The 25,035-nt window shown below is 47.6% G+C and overlaps 1 protein-coding gene across 8 annotated transcripts in view; it reads left to right on the top strand.

Moving 5' to 3' along the window:
• DNM3 (dynamin 3) overlaps positions 1–25,035 on the top strand; it is a 629,085-nt gene that overhangs the window by 538,396 nt on the left and 65,654 nt on the right. For 2 of the 8 annotated variants that reach the window (XR_011022038.1, XR_011022037.1), the window contains one exon: positions 2,832–2,926. The exons of 5 other annotated variants lie outside the window; for them this stretch is intronic. Coding sequence is in view for 1 of the 3 variants with exons in the window: in XM_068239890.1 (XP_068095991.1) it covers positions 2,832–2,850 (19 nt within the window). In the remaining 2 variants the exon portion in view is untranslated. The remainder of the gene's footprint in view (positions 1–2,831; positions 2,927–25,035) is intronic. One more of the 8 variants, XM_068239890.1, reaches the window with a different exon arrangement.

Here is a 25,035-nt window from a genome sequence, read left to right as displayed (position 1 = left end):
AGGATTACCTGGGGGGGCTGTAGGATTACCTGGGGGGCCTGTAGGATTACCTGGGGGGGGCCTGTAGGATTACCTGGGGGGGGCCTGTAGGATTACCTGGGGGGGGCCTGTAGGATTACCTGGGGGGGGGAAGCTGTAGGATTACCTGGGGGGCGGGCTGTAGGATTACCTGGAGGGCGGGCTTGTCGGTCTGGGAGGGTGAAAGATAAGATTACCTGGTCAGGAGGGTGGACTATTTGCCGAATCTGGGAGGAGGGCCCGATCACTCCCTCACCTCGGCGGGCCCCCTCCTGTTATGCGCGGCGCCGAGCGGGAGATACAGCTATTAGTCTCCGGGCTGCAGCAGACACTAGAGCTCCAGCCGCCTGTCCACTCCTGTCTCCTCCTCAGCAATACCGCTCTGCACGCACTGAATCAGGAAGTAGTGCAGAGCGGTATTGCTGAGGAGGAGACAGGAGTGGACAGGCGGCTGGAGCTCTAGTGTCTGCTGCAGCCCGGAGACTAATAGCTGTATCTCCCGCTAGGTGCCGCGCATAACAGGAGGGGGGCCCGCTGAGGTGAGGGAATGATAGAGTCGGGCCCCCTGGGGATAAAACAAACAAAAAAAAACGCCTGCAATACCTAATGGGCCCCTCAAAAATGGAGCTTGAGGGGCCCCTGTGCACTTGCACGGCCTGCACGGCCGTATGTCCGCCACTGTTTCCCTCTGTGCATATATACTGTATATCCGTAAAAAAAACTCCAACCTTTTAATGGGTGTGGTTATAGATAACAGCAGTTGGCGCTGTCTAGTTTTTTTCTTGTCTGTCAATTGTAAAGATGACTACCCACAGGCTCATTGGAGATCAAACAAGATGAATGAATTACATAGCTAATAAATCATTCTTGGTCTCTCTTTTACTAACAAACCCACCCCCACTAATATTTTTTGGGAAAGCTCCTCCTAAAGAAGAATTGCAACCAAAGATTGAACTTCATCCTAATCAGTAGCTGATACTCCTTTTCCTGTGAGAAATGTTTACCTTTTCTGGAATAGATCATCAGGGGATCTGTATGGCTGATAATGTGGTGAAACTCCTCCCATAGTGTGATGTCAGGACCTCGGTCCTGACAGTTTCCGGTTTGTAAACAGTGTTGCAATTTGTGAAATAACAGCTGTTTCCAACTGCCACACAATCAGTATCTCACTCTGTGCATATGTATATCTATAAAAAACAACCTTTTAGCTTATCACATTGTTAGGGGATGTGGTTATAGATAATGGCAGTTGGTGCTTTTTTTTCCATGTCTGCCAGTAGTAAAGATGATTACGTGTAGGCTGATTGTGGATCACACAATATGATGAAGTTACATGGTGAATATCAATAATTTCTTGATCTCACTTCTTTTTTTTTTTTACTTCCCACTATGCAATGTCTTGATTTATTTCTTTTCTCTTTTCGCTAAAGTTCCTCTTTAAATAGCATACATTGTTTTAATGTATAAAATAAATAAAGTGGTGCGAATTGTAAGAAAATCGTTGTAGTGTTCTGACTTATCTCATATACCATGAAATTCCATAACCTAAGACTGTATGCACACCTGGCAAAACAGAGTTATACGACCCTACATTCTAAAGTAATATATAACGATTATAACGTTTTCAACCAAATTTTGGTTTTTAATGGAGCAAATAAGGGCACATTTCTTCATTTTGAATTGTACACTCTTTAAAGGCATTCATAAAAAATAATGTCATCACAAAAAGAATTGAAAATGATGAACATGTTTATTAAGCATAGCACAAAGGATTCAACATCGAGCTAAAAAGTTTGTTAGCTTTAGATAAATGTTTCAAATGTGGGATTGCTTCTGTGAAGAAAATTAGGGGCAACACCATTTTTCAGTGTTCTCCCCCCTTTTCACCCTCCTCCCCATCCCCTAATCTCTAGAGACTGTCTCTTGGCTTCAGACTAAACATATAATCGGGCTGAGTCATATATTTACTCAGAGCTATGGCAGCAGCAGTGGGGAGATGCTTTCACTTAGCCTGTATTTTGAGGTGACCCTGACAGAAGCTTCTGACATTAGTTCTGAAGTTAGAGCTCCCTCTGCAGGCTGCCGAGTCCCATTGCCCATAAAAGATGATGGACTTTACGTTTTGTTTTAAAGTGACCCCGAAGGAAACTTACACCTTTTAAGATGAGTGTATATGACAATAAACAACATAATCAAAGGTTACCTACAGTTCCAGAGACTGGAGCAGATAGTGGACCTGCGAGTAAAAATAAACTAAGCTCCTCAGCTTTTCTATTGGTCACTAAAATCATCAATCATATTAAAGAGCTTGAAAGCGCAAAAGAGAGAAATATGTCCCGACTATAAAGGACTTCTTCCTCATACTCCTAGTAACTGTAGTTCTTCTCTTCAACACAGTATAGTGCCACATTTAAAAAAAATGTTTTTGTCACAAATATCAGTAAGGGCCCTTTTCCACCAGCGCGTTTGCGCTGGCTGAATCGCAAAACCGCAAACCGCTAGCGATTTTACAATCGCTACGGTTTGCTTTTTAACATAGGAATCGCGGTAGGTCATTTCCACTACCGCGATTCGCTTTTGTCGGGAACGCGAACGCGCGGCGGAGCGATAATTGCCACGATTTTGCTATGCAGTGCATAGCATAGCAAAATCGCGGCCGCAAACGTCGGGGGAATCGCCGGTTTTGCGATTCAGCAATCGCTAGCGTTCAGCATGAACGCTAGCGATTGCAGGTGGAAAAGGGCCCTAAAGGTAATTTATACACCAATCAGCCAAAACATTAAAACTGCTAATATTATGTGGGTTTTCCTTAGGCCACCAAAGCAGCTCTGACCTGCCTGCTTCCACAAGACTTCTGAAGGTGAGATATGAGGGATTTGGAGGCCAAAGAAAAGTGATTCATCAGACAGTGAGTCCTTTTTCCATTGTTTGATAGTCCAGCTCTGACACTTACATGCCCATTGTAGACAGAATTAGCAAGGGCACGCTTACTTATCTGCAACTCAATGGTCTGGTATCCAGCAAGCTATGACATAGTTTTTTGTAGTGATGGCTCGAACCTCCGATTTTAGGTTCACGAACCTCGAACGCAAACTTCCACAAAAGTTCGGGTTTGTGCGAACTTCGCGAACCGCAACAGACTTCAATGGGGAAGCGAACTTTAAAAATTACAAACATTTATGATGGCCACAAAAGTGATGAAAAAGATGTTTCAAGTGGTCTAACACCTGGAGGAGGGCATGGCAGAGTGGGATACACGCCAAAAGTCCCGGGGAAAAATCCGGATTTTAAGCACAGCTAAATTGGAGGCCTAAAGTGCTTTAAAACATCCTGCATGTGTTTACATCAATCAGGTAGTGTAATTAGTGTACTACTTCACACTGACAGACTAAACTCACTGTGTAACGCACCGCAAACAGCTATTTGTGTAGTGACGGCTGTGCTGGACTGGTGCGCACCATGGCGAGAGTGCAGGCGATGGCGGTTTTCAAGCCCATATGGTTGGGCTGAGGTAGCCGAATGACAGAACAACAGTGACTGAGTGTCCAACTGATCGAATTTGGTCTGTCCACAATGAAGCAACTACCTTATTATCTATCTTCTTGGCTCAGGTGTGCCCCCCAACACACTAATTTAGCCGTTTATTGCTTCATTGTGATATGCAAGCCCCTTCACCGCAGCAAGGTAACGATCACGAAGGGGATCTGACACATGTACAGCCTCGGACAGGCCCACCGAACCACCGATGGTCCCATCGGTGGGCCCCGGCCGTCCCGCCTCCTGGGGGCCCCAGTGCTAAAAAGGAGGGGGGCTAAGCGCAGGAAGCGGGGACATTGTGCACAGATCGGCGGGGAGGGGCGGAAGCCTCCCCCCCCCTCCCTCACCTAGGGGCCCCCCTTCCGCGCTCCCCCCCTCTCCAGAATTGCAGCCAGCGGCAGCAGCGGGGATGAATCACTTAACGGCATGACACGGAGATCCATAGCTCTGCGTGCCGCTGGCTGGTCTGGTCTCTCTCTGGCTCCTGAACTGACTGTCCAATCACGCTCTCGCAGGAAGTACTGCGAGAGCGTGATTGGACAGTCAGTTCAGGAAACAGAGAGAGGCCAGACCAGCCAGCGGCACGCAGAGCTATGGATCTCGTCATGCTGGTAAGTGATTCATCCCCGCTGCTGCCGCTGGTTACAATTCTGGAGGGGGGGCCCCTAGGTGAGGGAGGGGGGTTTCTGGTGCCTGCTGCCCACATTACGATTTTCTGGTCACTGCTGCCCACATTGCGATTTTCAGGTGTCTGCTGCCCACATTACGATTTTCAGGTGTCTGCTGCCCACATTACGATTTTCAGGTGTCTGCTGCCCACATTGCGATTTTCAGGTGTCTGCTGCCCACATTACGATTTTCAGGTGTCTGCTGCCCTCATTGCGATTTTCAGGTGTCTGCTGCCCACATTGCGATTTTCTGGTAACTGCTGCCCACATTGCGATTTTCTGGTGTCTGCTGCCCACATTGTGATTTTCAGGTGTCTGCTGCACACATTGTGATTTTCAGGTCTCTGCTGCCCACATTACGATTTTCTGGTCACTGCTGCCCACATTGCGATTTTCAGGTGTCTGCTGCCCACATTACGATTTTCTGGTCACTGCTGCCCACATTGCGATTTTCAGGTGTCTGCTGCCCACATTACGATTTTCAGGTGTCTGCTGCCCACATTACGATTTTCAGGTGTCTGCTGCCCACATTACGATTTTCAGGTGTCTGCTGCCCACATTGCGATTTTCAGGTGTCTGCTGCCCACATTACGATTTTCTGGTCACTGCTGCCCACATTACGATTTTCAGGTGTCTGCTGCCCTCATTGCGATTTTCAGGTGTCTGCTGCCCACATTACGATTTTCTGGTGACTGCTGCCCACATTGCGATTTTCTGGTGCCTGCTGCCCACATTGCGATTTTCTGGTGCCTGCTGCCCACATTGCGATTTTCTGGTGTCTGCTGCCCACATTGCGATTTTCTGGTAACTGCTGCCCACATTGCGATTTTCTGGTGTCTGCTGCCCACATTGTGATTTTCAGGTGTCTGCTGCACACATTGTGATTTTCAGGTCTCTGCTGCCCACATTACGATTTTCTGGTCACTGCTGCCCACATTGCGATTTTCAGGTGTCTGCTGCCCACATTACGATTTTCTGGTCACTGTTGCCCACTTTTGGGGGGGGGGGGTATCTGCCACCAACCTGATTGCATTTTGGGGGGGTATCTGCCGCCAATTTGATTGCATTTTGTGGGGGTATCTGCCGCCAACCTGATTGCATTTTGTGGGGGTATCTGCCGCCAACCTGATTGCATGTTGTGGGGGTATCTGCCGCCAACCTGATTGCATTTTGTCGGAAAATCTGCTGCGATTTGACTACTTGATGAATTATCATGAGGCATGTAACTACTTGAATATTTTATCTAAAATGTATCTGGTCGGACCTAATCTCTGTGAATAACACCGCTACTTATGTTGTGTTTTGTTTTTTTTTAAGTCTGCCCATGACTCATCGTGACCACGCCGATGTTCCAGTGCGTGGTGACACCCATTTACTTTCGCTGCGGCCGCATGTGGACATCTCCCTATTGGAGACTGTCCTCAGAAGTGCTCACAATCTTTTCCCTACCATAAACTCATGCAAAATTTCTAGAGTACATGTGTATGTGAGCCCAAAATGGGGGGGGGGGGGCGAGGAGGAGGGAATCGGGGGGGGGGGGGGCCCGGGCTGAAACTTCCTTGGTGGGCCCTTAGTGTCCCAGTCCGACCCTGCACATGTACATGCCTTTTGTTTTGCTGTTGCAGCCGCAGTGCAGCCAGAAAAATTAGGCAGGCATGTACACGCACCAGAAAAATTATTATAGCAGCCGCTGCTAGCAGCGGCCTTAAAAATTCAGGAATCCACCTGGAGTCCTGGACCCTGTTGGTGGCGGAGAAGGCAGTCAAGCGGCCTGCAGGCAGAGATGCTGTATGAGGACAGACTTAGTCTTGGGGCAGGCAGTCACACGGCGTGCAGACAGAAATGCTGTGTGTGGGGACTGACTTAGTCTTCGGGCAGACCTGACCGTGCTTTGCAGACCAGGCATCCGTGGTCAGATGAACCCTTGACCCAACGCTGTGTGCCAGAGATGACACCACTTGCCTTTCAACATCACAGTACAGTTTGGGTATCACCTTTTTTAATAAATAATTGCGCAATGGTATCTTACACTGCGGTGTGTGGCTTTGCTTTTGTGTGCTGCTTTTTCTCAGGCGGTCATCCCATTGCAGTTTGTGCTTTGTAATCATGTGCCTTCGTAAGGTAGTTTTCCCTACGCTGGTCTTGGTCTTTCCACGGCTCAATTTTCGGTGGCAGAGAGTACAGATGACATTGCTCTCATCTGCGGCAGACACACAAAAAAAATTCCACAACGCTGAGCCCTCGGATGATGGCACTTTGGTGATGGCTGCCGACGGAGTGTTAAGTGGGGGGGCAGAATCAGATCAGGAGGAGGAAGATATGTCACGCTTCCGTGCGGAAGATGAGATGTTCTTTGTTAAATAGTCAACTATGTCCTGACAATATTGGGGGTTAATGGCACGTGCCTTCTTCTGAACACTGTACTTTGGTCCAGGGTCGCACAAAATCATGACAGCGCGACCTCGAACAGACCTGCCAGACTTGTCAGTCTCGTAATGTAACTGTAAACAGACGGGACTTCCGCGATGGAGGAAGAAGTGCTGCGCTGGAGAGGGCCCCTGGGTGAGTAGTTCTATTTTCTCCAAGGGCTTAGACAGGGAAGGGGGGGGGAGCGAGGATGGGGGGGAGGGGTAGAGGCCACCCGCACGCTGCACAGAAGGGGGATCCCCCCGCTGGCAGAGGGGGATCCCCCAGCCCAAAATACCTCCGCACAGAAGGGGGATCCCCCCGCTGGCAGAGGGGGATCCCCCAGCCCAAAATGCCTCCGCACAGAAGGGGGATCCCCCCGCTGGCAGAGGGGGATCCCCCAGCCCAAAATACCTCCGCACAGAAGGGGGATCCCCCCGCTGGCAGAGGGGCATCCCCCAGCCCAAAATACCTCCGCACAGAAGGGGGATCCCCCCACTCGCAGAGGGGGATCCCCCAGCCCAAAATACCTCCACACAGAAGGGGGACACCCCCGCCCGCAGAGGAGGATCCCCAAGCCCAAAAGTGAGGATCGAGGGGGGAGGATCGGGAGGGAGGGGACATCTGGCACCCTATACTCCTGGCTACACCTGGCACCCTATATACCTAGCTACACACTTGGCTACCCATAACTGGCTACACTCCTGGCTACCCTGACATCTGGCTACACTCCTGGCTACCCTGACATCTGGCTACACTCCTGGCTACCCTGACATCTGGCTACATGTGGCTCCCTATACACCTGGCTTCACATCTGGGTCTTATACTTACCATTGGCGTGCGGATCCCTCGTTGCGTACCTCTGATTGCTTCCCCAGTGCCGTCTTCCATGTCCATGTACGGATTTTACTTCTCCCTCAGCGATGACATGTCCCCCGCCGATCGACGTTGATGACACCAGGGTCACACAGCGTCATCAACATCTCACTGCAAACATTTTTTTTTTCAGTTGAATTCAGTACAATAACCTGTATGGAATTCAATATTTTAAAAAAATTGATTGCAAAAAAAAAAAAGGTTGCAAATTATTGGAAATTAATTGAACCACTTTTTGCACGGAAATCCTGGGGAATCAGAACGCCAGGGAGGCTACTACAATGCGCAGTTACACAGGTGCAGTGAACAGGTTGCAGTGACTGCTGGTACAACAATGTGCATTTACACAGGTGCATTTAACAGGTATGCACAGACTGGTATATAAAACAGTGTGCGGTCACACAGGTGCAGTGAACAGGTATGCAGTGACTAGTATTACAAATGTGCAGCTGTCACACACACAGGTACCGTGAACAGGTGCAGTGACATTGGTATATAACACTGGTGGTATATAACACTGTGTGCTTCTGTCACGCAGGTGCAGTAAACATGAACAGGTATGCAGTGATTGGTATTACAAATGTGCAGCTGCCTGTCACACACGTGCAGTGAAAAGGTAGGCACTGAATGTTCTGGGCCTGGCAGTGGCACAGTAGGAATTAGCAAGGGGCCAAGGGCCAGCTGCGACTGACTGACAGGGCTGTATATGCAACAAGTGTCGGTGGGACACACACACACACAAAAAAAAAATAGATCACAAGAACAACATTAGTTCTCAAAAGAGCTGTTAAGGGGTGCTTTTTAGCAATAAGTATCAGCAAGGAGCAAGCTAACAAGGCTAACAAGAGCCTAACCATGCTTTCCCTATGTCTACAGCAGGTTCATCTCCCTTCTCTAATTACTGCAGCCACACGAGTGAGGGAAATGGGCGACGCTGCCTGCCTTTTATAAGGGAGGGGGAGCTCCAGGAGGGAGTGTAGCCTGATTGGCTACCATGTGTCTGCTGGCTGTAATGTAGAGGGTCAAAGTTGAGCCTAATGATGTAGTATAGGGGGCGGGTTAAACTCGCATATAGTTCGCGGTTCACCGCAAACGCGAACCACCGAAGTTCCCACGAATCGGTTCGCGGTCAAACCGTTCAGGCCATCTCTAGTTTTTTGTCTCTCATGGCCAGCATTAAATAAGAACTCCAGTGACATATAGTAGAATGTAGTAAAATATTCAGGATGACCGCTTTTACATTAATTATCCTAGTTTCAGCATTAGAAACACTTTCTTATCTTTATATTGCTGCATGTTGGTGTGTAGCCCCGTCCTCCCAGTGCCTACTAGCAGTAAAGATGTTGCCACATCTGATACATTTCAGAATGTAAATCAAGGTGAGGAAAGATTTTACAAATGACAAACACTGACTAAATAACTAATAAAGTTATATTGTAATAAACAATTTTCATTACCTTATTTTTAGTAAAGTTTCCCTCTAAGTTTTGTAGCAGTTTGTGCTACAATAGCTCTTCTGTAAGATCACACCAGACAGGCTAGCCTTTCCTCGCATACATGGCAGTTGGGTGCAGAGGACTTTTTGGCGCTGGGTAAGATGAATTACGGCTCACCCTGCTGCCGCACAAATTCGGGGTGGTGTTAGAGGGACTCCGAGCTCATCTAAAAAATAAAAGTTGTACTCACCAGGGGCTTTCTCCAGCCCAGTGCTGGTCGGGAGGTCCTACGCCGGCGTCCTGGCTCCTCTCCTTCTCCCCGCTCCGGAATGGCTGACAGGCCGCAGCCCGGGCGACACTCTCCCGAGTGTCGGGCTGCTCCTTCCGCATATGACGCGGATTACGTCACACGCCGGCCGCCTCGCGTCATCACGGCGGCCGGCGTGAAAGTACTGCGCATGCGCGATTAAATGTCCTTAGCGATTAAAGCGCGCATGCGCAGTACTTTCACGCCGGCCGCCGTGATGACGCGAGGCGGCCGGCGTGTGACGTAATCCGCGTCATATGCGGAAGGAGCAGCCCGACACTCGGGAGAGTGTCGCCCGGGCTGCGGCCTGTCAGCCATTCCGGAGCGGGGAGAAGGAGAGGAGCCAGGACGCCGGCGTGGGACCTCCCGACCAGCACTGGGCTGGAGAAAGCCCCAGGTGAGTACAACTTTCATTTTTTTGATGAGCTCGGAGTCACTTTAAATACTATTCCTCCTCAGAGTTGTAGCAACTCGGAGGAAGAAGTAATTCGGGGTACGGCAATTGCTGGATCCTTGAATTACCCATGTGCGGGACGCGGACTATAGCTTTAATACTATAGCCGCATCAAGCTTCCACGTTACGCGGTGGGCGCCGAAAAAAATCTGCTTTGCCTTTCCTCACCACACACATCCATGGTCCTTTCACCAGTTCTCCAGTTATCCGCCCTTGGCCCATCTTCGGTAGGTACTCATATCTCCCAACTTTTTGAGATAAGAAAGAGGGGCACTTTAAGACACCTCTAACCACACACCAATCAAAAGATGTAGTTTTATCACTCCATCCACACTGGTCCTTTCTATTTGAACATTCTATTTAACATTTGAAAATAAGAAATACATACATTTTAATTGATGGGAATAACGTTTAGAGTCAGTAAACATTTTTCTGTAGAAAAATACATATATTTACATACAGGGGTTGGACAAAATAATGGAAACACCTAACATTTTGGCATCATAATGTTTGAACTTGTTTTAAGCAATCAAAACTTGACATATGTTAATTTTTTTTGTTTATTATTTTTGTTATTGGATATGTTTAATTAAAATAATTGTTTTGTACAGACAAAGTTGGTCATAATTTATAAAAATGGCAGATCTCTCAGACTTCAAAGAGGCCAAATTGTTGGTGCTCGTATGGCAGGCGCTACTGTAACAGAAACTGCCCGAATGCTTGGCATTTCAAAAGGTACTGTCTAAAAAGTAATGACTGCCTTTGAAAGAGAAGGAAAAATGTCCTTAGCAAAGCACAGTTGTGGCCGAAAGTCGAAGTTAGAGAGAGACCGTCGGACTGTAAATCGAATTGTTAGAAAAGCTCGCAAGACCACGGCTCCTAAAAATCACTGGAGAGCTGAATGAACACCTACAGAACCCAGTTTCCACAAAAACTATTCATCGGGAGCTGCACAAATCTGGATTCCCTGGAAGATCTGCAATTAGAAAACATCTGCTCACACAGACAAATGTTTCAAAGCGTTTATGTAACGATTGGTGTCAGCACACAGAGAGAATCTGATTATTGATGATCTGCAGAATCATCAACAATACAGATGTATACTTGATTATGGATGATCTGCAGAATCACCAATAATACAAGTATGACTAACCTTTGGACACCTAATGAGTGTAAGTGATTGGTGCAACTGTAGGCTATCTCCCGCGAGGCGGGAGACACAGGCAGCTCGGCCAAGAACCACCTGAGGGGCAGGTGGCCCTCGGCTGTGCAGAAACTATCCCCTAGAGAGAGGGAATAGAGAGAACCTGGCAACCAGCGATACTTGGTGATCAGATATAGACTGTACTGCAGCCAGGGGGCTCCAGAGGAGTAGAGGCCACTGGCTGCTGGCAGGCCGGACTCTCTGAGGAGCAGGAGTCCTAACAGCTAACTGATACTTGGTGGAATAGTGTCACAGCTAGTACAGATAGACTGAGCACTCAAGGGATGAGTGACAGCCTGGAGGGTCGGGCAGGCCAGGTCGGCAACACACGAGCAGATAAGGTACAGAGACAGAAGGCTGATTCGGTAACCGGGTACAGGCAGGGTTTGGCAACAGGAAGGCAGATATGCAGAGGTACCGAATCAGTAAGCAAGAGAGAGGTCGACAGAGCAAATAGTCATAACAGATATAGAACAGAGTCCTAGCCTGAGGTGTGAGGTCCGTGGTCTCGACACCCAGGAACTAGTCTAGAGTATAACACAGCAATGACACAGTATTCCTAAGCTTGGGTGTGAGGTCCTTGGTCACAACACCCCGGAACTGGTCTAAAGCACAACACAGCAATGACACAGTAATCCTAAGCTTGGGTGTGAGGTTCTTGGTCACAACACCCTGGAACTGGTCTAAAGTATAACACAGCAATGACACAGTAATCCTAAGCTTGGGTGTGAGGTCCTTGGTCACAACACCCTGGAACTGGTCTATAGTATAACACAGCAATGACACAGTAATCCTAAGCTTGGGTGTGAGGTCCTTGGTCACAACACCCCGGAACTGGTCTAAAGTGTAACACAAGCGTAATCTGGCTAAGTGTGAATTCCCAGGTCCTTCTGGTTCTAACACACTGTGGGATCTGACTGAGGTCTGAGTGCTCACACGTAAGTATACGCAACGGCAGACAACCTGAGACTGACCAGCAAGATCTACATATAGTGCAGCGCTCCTCAGCGCCGCCCAGCGCCACTCAGCCAATCACCCACCGCGCTGGGATCAGCTGATCGTCCTGATCAGCTGATCCCTCTCCTACTGGCATAAAGGTCCTGCCTCCCAGCGCGCGCGCGTAGCTCTCCATCTGTGTGCACTAGAAGGCTCAGACAAACCAGACGCATGCTGCTGTGCGGAAACCGCCGGTCTGAACGCGGAGACAGCCGCCCCACTGCCAGACCTCATGGCGGCATCTCCGCAATCCATCACAGTACACCCCCCCCCCCCCCCCCCCCCCCCGAGGAGTGGACTCCGGACACTTCCCACCAGGCTTCCCTGGATGTGAGTCATGAAATTCTTTCTGTAATTCTTCCGCATGCATGCGACAATCTGGCACCCAAGTTCTTTCCTCCACATCATATCCTTTCCAGTGGACCAGATAATGCACGGAATTCTGCACTAACCGGGAGTCTAGAATCTTTTCAATCTCATATTCCGGTTGGTCATCAACCAACACTGGGGGGGGGGGGGAGAGGAATCCACGTGCACTGCTGGCTTCAATAGAGACACACAGAATGATCTCACACCACGCATGCTGGCTGGGAGATCAATCGCATAAGTAACATTATTAATTTTTCTAGTCACTGGCAATGGTCCTATGAATCTAGGAACCAGTTTGGGTGACAGTTGCTTCAGGGCCAAATGCCGAGTGAACACCCACACCAAGTCTCCTGGAGAGAACTTCCACTCTACGGACCGCCTCTTGTCTGCCTGTCTCTTCTGGGTCTGGAAAGCTTTCTCCAGGTTTCTCTTAACCATTCCCCAAATCTCCTTCAAAGCCCTCTGCCAATCCTCCAGGGCGGGAAATGGTGTAGACACCACCGGCAATGGGGCAAACTTAGGTGATCTTCCCGAAACTACCTGGAATGGGAAAAATCCTGAAGAGGAGCTTTTCAGGTTGTTGTGCGCAAATTCTGTGAACGGCAAAAATTTTACCCAATCGGACTGCGCGTCTACAACATAACATCTGAGAAATTGTTCTAGGGACTGGTTAATTCTCTCGGTCTGGCCATTGGTCTGTGGGTGGTAGCCTTATGAGAATGCAAGGTCCATATCCAGCTGATGGCAAAAGGCTATCCAAAACTTAGATACAAATTGGACTCCCCGATCTGACACTACATTTTCCGGAATGCCATGCAGCCGGAAAATGTGCTGGATGAAGAGATCAGCCAATTCCTGGGCCGAGGGGAGTCCTTTCAAAGGAACAAAATGAGCCATCTTACTGAATCTGTCTACTACCACCCAGATGACCGTCTTGCCCTCAGACCGGGGGAGTTCTCCCACAAAATCCATGGACAAATGGGTCCATGGTTCACTTGGGACTGGTAAGGGTTGTAAAGTACCAACAGGAGCCTGACGAGAGGGTTTACTCCTAGCACATACTGCACATTCTCTTACAAACTCTTTACAATCTGTTGCCAACGTATGCCACCAAGCACATCTGGCCAGTAAATCCTCAGTTCTGGTGGCCCCGGGATGACCAGCATTCTTGTAGGAATGAAACAGCTGTAAGAGTTGTAGACGGAAAGGTAAAGGCACAAACATGACCCCATCAGGCTTCCCCTCTGGAACATCCTGTTGGTAAGGACCCAGAGTGACTGTCCAATCCTTCCAGGTCTCAGTGGCTGCCAAAACTACCTTCTGAGGTAGAATGGTCTCAGGGGCTGAGGGCTGTACTGTCTCAGGCTCGAAACACCTGGACAAGGCGTCGGCCTTGATGTTTTTACTACCAGGGGTATACATAATTACAAATCTGAATCTTGAAAAGAACAGGGACCACCGGGCCTGACGGGGGCTAAGTCTCTTGGCGCCCTCTATGTACTCTAGATTTTTATGATCTGTATAAACTGTGATAGTATGTTCTGCACCTTCTAGCCAATGTCGCCATTCCTCAAAAGCTAGCTTGATAGCTAAAAGCTCCCGGTTGCCTATATCGTAGTTTTTCTCTGCGGGTGAAAACCTACGAGAGAAGTAGGCGCATGGGTTGAGTTTGCCCTGCAAGCCTGATCGCTGAGACAATACAGCTCCCACCCCCACCTCTGAAGCATCAACCTCTATGATAAAGGGGAAGGTGACATCCACATGTCTTAATATGGGTGCGGAACAGAACAGTTTTTTCAGTGTAGAAAAGGCAGCATGTGCCTCTGCTGACCAGTGGTAAGTATCAGCCCCCTTCTTGGTGAGACTAGTGAGGGGCGAGACCACTGTAGAGTTCCCCTTTATAAACCTCCTGTAGTAGTTGGCAAAGCCCAAAAATCTTTGGAGCGCCTTCAGTCCCACAGGCTGAGGCCACTCCAAGACAGCAGAAACCTATCCAGGATCCATAGAGAGGCCAGACATAGAGATAATGTACCCCAAGAAGGCAACAGAGGTTACTTCGGAAAGACATTTCTCTAGTCTAGCGTAAAGCAGATTCTGTCTTAACGTTCCTAGAACAAACTTAACATGCTTCCGATGTTCCGAGAGATTGGAAGAAAAGATCAGTATATCGTCCAGATATACTAAGACAAACTTTCCCAATACCTCCCTGAATACCTCATTAATCAACTCCTGGAAGACGGCCGGGACGTTACACAACCCGAAGGGCATCACCAGGTACTCGTAGTGCCCGTCGGGTGCGTTAAAGGCCGTCTTCCATTCGTCACCATCCCTAATACGAACTAGGTTGTATGCGCCCCTTAAATCTAGTTTTTTTGGTTCAGGGTGTCCCAACATCAAATCAGAGACTGCGTCTGACAACCCTGATAAAAAACAGTCTAACAATGCAAATGTCCCCCACCTAGCTGACACAGACCATTTCCTGAACTCAGCTGCGTAGACTTCTACCGGATCCTTGCCTTGACGCAAAGTCTTGAGCTTCCGCTCAGCAGTGGAGGCAATGTCCGGATCATCATAAATTATGGCCATGGCCTTATAAAATTCCTCAACTGACGTTAAAGCCTCCTGCCCTACCTGAAGGCTATATGCCCAAGTTTGAGAATCCCCTGACAAAAGAGTCTTAATAAATGTAATTCTCTGTGCCTCAGTTCCTGACCAATTGGGTCTTAACTCAAAATACGACATTACTCGATTCTTAAAGTTCTGAAAGTCAGATCTATGACCAGAAAACCTTTCGGGTACAGACATACGCAAGTCTGTAACTGGAGGAGATCGCACTGCATTTACAGCCGTCTGAAGGACCTGTATGGACCCAGACAAAGCAGTGATCTAGGTCTGATGACCGTCCAGCACCCTGATGAAATTCTCCACCGAGGTGATGAGTGCATCAAGACGGCTGTTGAGTGCGTCCATTTTGTTTTTCAGGTCTGCCGTTCTGTAACGATTGGTGTCATCACACAGAGAGAATCTGATTATTGATGATCTGCAGAATCATCAACAATACAGATGTATACTTGATTATGGATGATCTGCAGAATCACCAGTAATACAAGTATGACTAACCTCCGGACACCTAATGAGTGTAAGTGATTGGTGCAACTGTAGGCTATCTCCCGCGAGGCGGGAGACACAGGCAGCTCGGCCAAGAACCACCTGAGGGGCAGGTGGCCCTCGGCTGTGCAGGAACTATCCCCTAGAGAGAGGGAATAGAGAGAACCTGGCAACCAGCGATACTTGGTGATCAGATATAGACTGTACTGCAGCCAGGGGGCTCCAGAGGAGTAGAGGTCGCTGGCTGCTGGCAGGCCGGACTCTCTGAGGAGCAGGAGTCCTAACAGCTAACTGACACTTGGTGGAATAGTGTCACAGCTAGTACAGATAGACTGAGCACTCAAGGGATGAGTGACAGCCTGGAGGGTCGGACAGGCCAGGTCGGCAACACACGAGCAGATAAGGTACAGAGACAGAAGGCTGATTCGGTAACCGGGTACAGGCAGGGTTTGGCAACAGGTAGGCAGATATGCAGAGGTACCGAATCAGAAAGCAAGAGAGAGGTCGACAGAGCAAAAAGTCATAACAGATATAGAACAGAGTCCTAGCCTGAGGTGTGAGGTCCGTGGTCTCGACACCCAGGAACTAGTCTAGAGTATAACACAGCAATGACACAGTATTCCTGAGCTTGGGTGTGAGGTCCTTGGTCACAACACCCTGGAACTGGTCTAAAGTATAACACAGCAATGACACAGTAATCCTAAGCTTGGGTGTGAGGTCCTTGGTCACAACACCCCGGAACTGGTCTAAAGTATAACACAAGCGTAATCTGGCTGAGTGTGAATTCCCAGGTCCTTCTGGTTCTAACACACTGTGGGATCTGACTGAGGTCTGAGTGCTCACACGTAAGTATTCGCAACGGCAGACAACCTGAGACTGACCAGCAAGATCTATATATAGTGCAGCGCTCCTCAGCGCCGCCCAGCGCCACTCAGCCAATCACCCACTGCGCTGGGATCAGCTGATCGTCCTGATCAGCTGATCCCTCTCCTACTGGCATAAAGGTCCTGCCTCCCAGCGCGCGCGTAGCTCTCCATCTGTGTGCACTAGAAGGCTCAGACAAACCAGACGCATGCTGCTGTGCGGAAACCGCCGGTCTGAACACGGAGACAGCCGCCCCGCTGCCAGACCGCGCGGCGGCATCTCCGCAATCCATTACAGTTTAGAGTGGTGTAGAAACCACCAGAATTGGTCCCTCGAGCAGTGGAAAAATTTGATTTTCTCTGATGAATCATCGTTTACCTTATTTCTGACATCCGGCCGAGTGTACCTTTTGAGACAGCCGAAAAAGCATTTCATCGAGACTGCCTTCTCCCAACCGTAAAACATGGCAGGGGTTCTGTGATGATCTGGGGTGCTATTTCTTGGAAATCCCCCGGGCCAGTGATTTCCCTTCATGGAAGAATTAACAGCTGAGAGTATTTAGGAATTTTGTGCGACCAATGGTTCAAGAACTGTTTCCGGAGGGGAATGCCATCTTTCAAGATCATAATGCCCCAATCCATACAGCGAGAATTGTTAAAGAATGGCACAAGGAACATTCTAATGAAGTTGAGCATCTCATCTGGCCACCACAATCCCCAGACCTCAACATTATTCAGCATTTATGGTCATTATTAGAGATTCAAGTAAGAAGTTGATTTCTGCCGCCATCGTCTCTAAAAGAACTGGAGGGTGTTTTAACTGAAGAATTGGCTAAAATTCCTTTGGAAACAATTCACAATTTGTATGAATCAATACCTCGGAGAATTGAAGCTGTAATTGCCGCAAAAGGTGGCCCCACATTATATTAAAATATATTTTATTGATTTTCAAGGTGTTTTCATTATTTTGTCCAACCCCTGTATATTTGTACATCAGACTTGAAAGAGGGACAAATGTGGATTTAGCCCCTCTACCATGGGATTTAGTTACCAAAGAGGGACTATCCCTCTAAAAGAGGGACTATCCCTCTAAAAGAGGGACAGTTGGGAGCTATGGGTACTAATCAATTGTAACAACCCAGAAGACTTGCTATTTTGGAGATGCTCTGACCCGGTCATCTTGACATCGCAAATTGCCATTGGTCAGAGTCGCTCAGATTCTTATACTTGCCCACTTTTCCTACCTATCAACACCTAACCTTCAAGAACGGATTATTCATTTACTGCTGAACATATCCTACCATTTGACAGGTTCATTTGTAGTGACGTAAGCTTTGGTTTTCACATCACTTTTTAGTGTTGTGGATGACTAGTGTATGCTTACAGGTAGCCACCGGTTAACGAACGAGATAGGGACTGTAGGTTCGTTCTTAACCCGAATCTATTCTTAAGTGGGAACATTATGCCATCTCTGTCCCCTGTACCTCATCTGTGCCCCTCTGTGTCACATCTGCCCTCTGAACCTGCTTATACAAGTTTAAAAGCCATTTTGTTTCTTTGAATTTTTTAAAAATCGATTTTCTCAAAAACTACAAGTCCAATTTTAAAAATGTTTTTTTACTTGTTCCCATGGAAACACAGAATCCATGATGTTCGTATTGGCAGGTTGTTCGTAAGTCGGAGACTACCTGTATTTTCTATTGCCAAAGTTTAGTTTAGGCTCACGTTAGAGGAGATCTGTAGTGAAAGTACTATGGGGGCTGCAACCTCTATTCCCATTAACAAATGTAGTTTTCCCCTCTGTAATACTGATACCCATCTCTAACACTTCCTGAATTACAGACAACAGCCTCATCTTGTCTGTTGCAAATTATTCAATTCCTGACACTTTCCCACAACTACAGAACACAGAAAAGTGATGTATAATTTAAGACACAGGCTTGGAAGCAAACAAGGCACATCTACAGTATATTACTGTCAGTGATTCTGAGAGTGGCCAGTATTAACAATACAATACAATACAATACAATACAATAACATTTCTATAGCGCTTTTCTCCCATAGGACTCAAAGTGCTTAGGCTCTCTCAGATTCATTAGTTGGTAGTAGGATGAAGTCTTCACACAACAAAAGTTATATTTCTGCAAATGCCAACCTGAACAGGTGGGTTTTCAGTCTGGATTTAAACACGTCCAGAGATGGAGCTGTCCTGATCTGTTGAGGTAAAGAGTTCCAAAACGAAGGAGCAGCATGACAGAAAGCTCTGGGACCAAAAGTTTCCAAGTGGACTCTGGGTATGACTAGATTATTAGAACCTGTGGATCTGAGAATGCGGGGATTGCTATGCAGCTGCAACATTTCTTTTATGTATCCAGGGCCCTGATTATTTAGTGATTTAAATGTCAGTAGGCCGATCTTGAATAGGACCCGCCATTCTATAGGTAGCCAGTGAAGGGAATGCAGGACTGGTGTTATGTGGCAGTGACAGGGTTGGTTGGTTGGTTAATTAATAGTCTGGCAGCAGTATTCTGTATCAGCTGTAGGCTTTTGGAAGGCCAGTGTAGAGAGCATTGCAGTAGTCCAGTCGGGAGGTAATGAAGGCATGAACTAAGGTTGGCAGATTTTCTGGGGAGATGAGGTGCTTGATTTTTGCGATGTTCTTCAGGGGAAAATAGGATGATTTCACCACAGCAGAGATGTGAGTTCTGAAGTTTAAATCCCCATCAATTAGAACTCCCAGGCTACGCACATGATCAGAGCTGCGTAGATCCGTGCATCCTATTCCCAGTGGTGAAGACTGCAAGTTAAGTTGTTTTTCAAATTAGTTTTACTTATTAAGTTGAAATGGGTGGAATACAAAGAGTTATATTGTTATTGCTGTCTCTGTTTAGAAACTGGCAGTTAGGGCATGTTCACATCTAGGGTGTTTTGCGTTTTGTTTGGAGCGCCAGCGATTTGAAAAAACACCCCTGAAATCGCCAGTGCAGTGAATCCTTATCAGATAGTTCATATCAGCGCGTTTTGGTCCGCTTTCCGCTCAGCAAAGCGCTGCATGTACCATTTTCGGGGCGATTTTGTTACAATGGAAGGTATAGGAAAAATGCAAAATGCTCACAAGTCACTTTATCCGGTGATTGCGTTTGGATTTTATGAATGAATACATTTTATCTATTAATTTCCAGGTGAAAGAGTTCACTTCCTGAAACGGAATCGCTCTGCAAAAAGCGCTTACAAAGCTCTTTGTATAAAATCGTAGCGTGCAGTAGAGCGCCAGGAGGGGGAAAAACACACAAAAAAATTGAAAATATTTTAGATGTGAACAAAGCCTTGCTGCTGTCGACCTCCTGTGCTGGAGACAAACACCTACAGCAACAGGTATTTCTAGAGTTCTCCATGTATCTCCAGTCTGAATATCAGCAAGCCTGGAACAGCAAGCCTGTACTGGATAGTTATAACTCGCCTGCTTTTAAGGGGTTAGAATTTGCTACACCTATAATATCCCCACCGGAGACGCTAAGAGATCTCCATAGCTCCCAACTGTGTGTGCAGGGCAGGAGTGCAGCTAAGGTTTTGGTGGCCCCAAGCAGTCCATAAGTTGAGGCCCCCCATTCATGAAAGAAAACAAAGCAGCATGCAATGGGCGTGGCCAAAACATGGTGTGGGTGGAGCCAAATTCTAGCAGTTTGTAGGCTAAATTGCACCCAGGGCAAGGGCGTAAAATGCGCCCCCAACGTGGAGACAGGTATAGGTGCCCGCAGTATAGGTAGCCAGCTATAGGTCTCCCTCAGTATGGGTAGCCCATATAGTTGCCCCCAGTATAGGTTAGATAGGTAGGAGCCCCCATATAGGTTAGATAGGTAGGTGCCCCCATATTGGTTAGATAGGTAGGTGCCTCCAGTTTAGGTTAGATAGTTAGGTGCCCCCATATAGGTTAGATAGGTAGGTGCCCCCAGTAAGGGCTCGTTTCCACTAGGGCGAATCCGCATGCGGGCACTGCATGCGGATTCGCATAGTTAATGTTAGTGGATGGGGCTGTTTCCACCTGTGCGGCGTGCGGGAGCGATTTGGCGGCGGGCCAAATCTGCACGGCGGGACCCGCAGAATTCGCCTGTGTCGGGAATCCATGCGAATCGCCGCTAATGTATTTAATAGTAAAAACGCATGCGTTTGTTACATGCGTTTTTACCCGCGATTTCGCGTGCGATTTCGCACCCTTCTCAATGTTATTTTGCCCTGGCAGTGTCATGGTTAATTTCGCATGGCACCCTGCCATGCGAAATCGCACGCGAAATCGCGGGTAAAACGCATGCGGAAACGCACCCGCATGCGTTTTTACAAGCGTCGGAATGCCGGCGAAATCGCGTCGCACTAGTGGAAACGGGCCCTAAAGGTTAGATAGGTAGGTGCCTCCAATATAGGTAGCAAGCATAGTTGCCCCAGTATAGGTTAGATAGGTAGGGAAACGCAGTATAGGTTACATAGGTAGGTAACCCTCAGTATAGGTTAGATAGGTAGGTGCCCCTAGTATAGATTAGATAGGTAGGTGCCCGCATTATAGGTTAGATAGGTAGGTGCCCCTTGTATAGGTTAAATAGGTAGATGCCCCCAGTATAGATTAGATAGGTAGGAGTTCCCAGTATAGGTCAGATAGGTAGGTACCCCTCAGTATAGATTAGATAGGTATAAACCCCCAGTATAGGCTAGATAGGTAGATGCCCCCAGTATACGTTAGATAGGTAGATGCCCCCAGTATACGTTAGATAGGTAGATGCCCCCAGTATAGGTTAGGAATGGTGCACACCAGAGCGGTTCTGGAGAGTTTTTAAAAATGCTGGCTGTTTGACAACTGCTTGGGTAATGTATTTCAGTGGGCTGGTGCACACCAGAGCAGTTCGTTTTTTGCACAAACGCAAACTCGGGGGCTGCAGCATTTTTTTTAGATTACGGAGGTGTTTCTGCCTCAATGTTAAAGTATAGAAAAGGGAAAAACTGCTCTGAAAAACGTGAGATCAGAGCAGTTTTCCTGGCATTTTTGTTACAGAAGTTATTCAGTAACAGCTTTACTGTAACAATATATGAAATCTTCTACACAAAAACGCTCCAAAAAACGCAAGGCATGTTTTGAAAACCTCTCTAAACATGCCTAAAATCGCTCTGAAAATCTGCTTCAAAAACCTCTAGCGTTTTGCGTATCTGCTAGAGGTTTTTTGGTGTGCGCTGGCCCTTAGATAGGTATATGCCCCCAGTATAGGTTAGATATGCCCCCAGTATAGGTTAGATATGTAAATACTTTTATGTAGTATGGGCGCTCCTTAAAGAGAATTACCAGAGCTAAATATGAAATGTAAGGCCTAAGCCCACCACAGTTGATCGCAGTACACGCTGGGGGTATCACCTCCCTAAAAGAATTATGTTATAATGTGTACAGCGCTCCAAGTGCGTGGGAACAACTGGGATTAGGAGCTCAATATACCCTTTCTCAGTGCTTAACACAATATATGAGATGCAATATCATATAGCAATCATACAACTCGTATTGGATAAAACTCAGTCCAATTTTTTTCCTCTATCTGCACAATCTGCTCTATAGTCCAGCATATAATCCACACTGAATTCCAGGCTTTCAGGTAAAAAACAATCCCACAGTTAGTAGTTATACTCTCACCGGTGTCCAGTGGCTGATAAACACATATTCCAGCAGTCACGCTAATTACAAATCCAGGCATTAACTCTCCTCATCAGCTTCACTCTGTATTGAACTCGAACAGGACAAGAAAAAAACATAGTGTAATCCAGTTTAGGCAACACTATCGAGTGACACCCTCCACCAGTGAGCACCTCTGTGCCAACACACTGTGTCCATGTACACACCACCACCACAGATCTCTAAACGCTCACCAGATTCAATGGCTGACTGTTTCCAGACCAGCAAATGCGTTTGGGTGTCATTCAGATACTGCCATACGGACTTCCGCTTTCCACCAGCCTTTTCCTTCCTTAAAAATATAAATGATGTCCTCTCTCCACTGGCGCATATATTGCAAATGGGTTTGGGTCTGGAAACAGTCAGCCATTGAATCTGGTGAGCGTTTAGAGATCTGTGGTGGTGGTGTGTACATGGACACAGTGTGTTGGCACAGAGGTGCTCACTGGTGGAGGGTGTCACTCGATAGCGTTGCCTAAACTGGATTACACTATGTTTTTTTCTTGTCCTGTTCGAGTTCAATACAGAGTGAAGCTGATGAGGAGAGTTAATGCCTGGATTTGTAATTAGCGTGACTGCTGGTATTTGTGTTATCAGCCACTGGACACCGGTGAGAGTATAACTACTAACTGTGGGATTGTTTTTTACCTGAAAGCCTGGAATTCAGTGTGGATTATATGCTGGACTATAGAGCAGATTGTGCAGATAGAGGAAAAAAATTGGACTGAGTTTTATCCAATACGAGTTGTATGATTGCTATATGATATTGCATCTCATATATTGTGTTAAGCACTGAGAAAGGGTATATTGAGCTCCTAATCCTAGTTGTTCCCACGCACTTGGAGCGCTGTACACATTATAACATAGATATGTAAATACCCCCAGTATAGATTAGATTGGTAGATGCCCACAGTATTGGCAGGAGGGTGGACATAGCGGCGGGGGAGCGGGGAGAGAGAAGTTTCCACTTACCTGCCTTGATCCTGCACACAGCTTCTATCTTCATCCTGTCCCGGCGCGCGTCGCATCGGTAAGAGCTTCCCCTGTGATGGCATGCGGTTACGTCATCACAGGGGGAGCTGTTACCATAGCGACAGACGCTGGGAAAGGAAGTAGATAGAAGCTGTGTCCAGGATCAAGGCAGGTGAGTGGAAACTTCTCTCTGCCCGCTCCCCCGCCGCTATGTCCACCCTCGTGGCGCCCCCACCTGCACGCCCACCGCCAGCAGCAGAGTGAGGCCCCCCACAGTGTGATGCCCCAAGCAGGGGTGTGGCTCGCCTGTATGCTGGTGGCGCCCCTGGTGCAGGGACTCTTTGGAAACAAAATACTGATACCTCTCTCCATCTTTCTTACTCATGTGTCCTTACTTCAGCGGATCATTTCATTTGGGCACAGGGATTGGCAGGTGTCTAATCGAAGCCTGTGTTAATTGTCAGTAACCAAGTGCCCAAGCAGGGAATTGAGCACTCAATGCGGATAGAAGCTGAATGGCTACTACATAGGAAATAATGGATGTAGCCAATCGTAGACAAAGGTTAGGTTTCGGCACGTGAAGGGGGGTTCTTGTAAGGCATTTGGTGTGTGTAGGCAGTTTTGGGCAGGAGGAGAGTGTTCAAGTGAGAATAGGTGCTGGGTAAGTGCAGTAAAATAGCAGTAATGCAAATTACAGATTTTTTTTACTAGCACCACCACCACCACCACCTGGCGCCTAACTCATGCGATGATGCCTCAACACATAGGCACATATTCAATTCATTTTTTCTCCTAAGTTTTTTCCAAGGTGATATATTCCACTTGATTTAGGCCTGGTTCAGATTTGCACATAAGTGGCAAACGGATCCAATTACCAGTCAATCAGATCCATTTACACTCAGTTGCTGTTCAGCTGCATCCGTTTCGTTTCCCCTCCAGACCCCCATCACCAAAGTGGATTTTCTAGCTAGAACGGTCAACTGAGGAAATGTTCCTATTTTTTTCCGCAAGTGTGAATCGTGCCTTAGGCTGCTATTAGCAAAATTATAGATGCAGCTCCTATTGCATAACTAATTTGCAACTTTTGCATGTATTGCTTTTTTGATTCTTCTTGCACGCCTTTTTTTTTGCTGCTAATTTTATTTATCTGTGGAGCTAGTTCAGCATAAAGCGCCAACATATTACGCACCGCTGGACAATAAATATATACACTGATACAAGGATGACAGACATAACAAGGTTATACAACATAGAGCAGAGTTATACATGAAAATTGTACAAAATACAGGATCATGCGATATGGGCTGGTTAGGTAGGCCCAGTAATACAAGTACAGGCTGTCATAGGCTGTCATAGGAAAGGAGCACTGTAACAATTGTGGAACTTTCCCCGTGATCAGCGCACAACGCGTGCGCCGACACGGCGGAAATTCTCCACAAGCGTATAACCTGCAGGAACCCAGCAAAAGGTGTTACGCACCTGTAGAGGGAAATTCCCGTCGGCAGATGGCGCTGGGGAGTGCAGAGGAACCAATCCTCTGTACCTCCACAAGTGCCAGACAGGAATTGTACGAAGCGCAGAACGCAATCGCAAGAGAGGCGATTGCGAATGAGATTGAGCAAAGGGATAGGTTGTATGTGTGTGCGCCAATCCAGTCGCCACCCCGCGACCGCGCACACACAACAGCAGATACGAAATAGGAACGCGATCGCGAGAGGTGCGATCGCCAGATGTGACACAAGGCAGATCAGAATATAATACGAGGGTAGCAAAGGCACAGCAAATACAATAAGGAGATACGGAAAATAACAAACGCTAGCTAACCGCGAACACCGCACTCATTCGCAACAGTGCACGCGGTTATGCGCGATCTCCACGTGATAAGCACAATAGAGACAAGCACGCCTAACTAACCATTAACAGACAAACATGAAACAGAGGACGCGAGCGCTTGCTCAACGGTTACCTCACCGAGCCTGCAGCAAGCGCAGCGGACAAGACAGACACACGAAAACAGGGACAAACGAGAGATAGGATCCACAGCACTAGCGAAAAGTAGTTAGCGCGATCCCAGAAGACAGAACAGAAGGATCCCCAGCGCTAGCGAAAAGTAGCTA

This window comes from Hyperolius riggenbachi, chromosome 6 (assembly GCF_040937935.1).
Source record: "Hyperolius riggenbachi isolate aHypRig1 chromosome 6, aHypRig1.pri, whole genome shotgun sequence".
Lineage (NCBI taxonomy): Eukaryota > Metazoa > Chordata > Amphibia > Anura > Hyperoliidae > Hyperolius > Hyperolius riggenbachi.
This window is presented reverse-complemented; position numbering and strand designations above follow the sequence as displayed.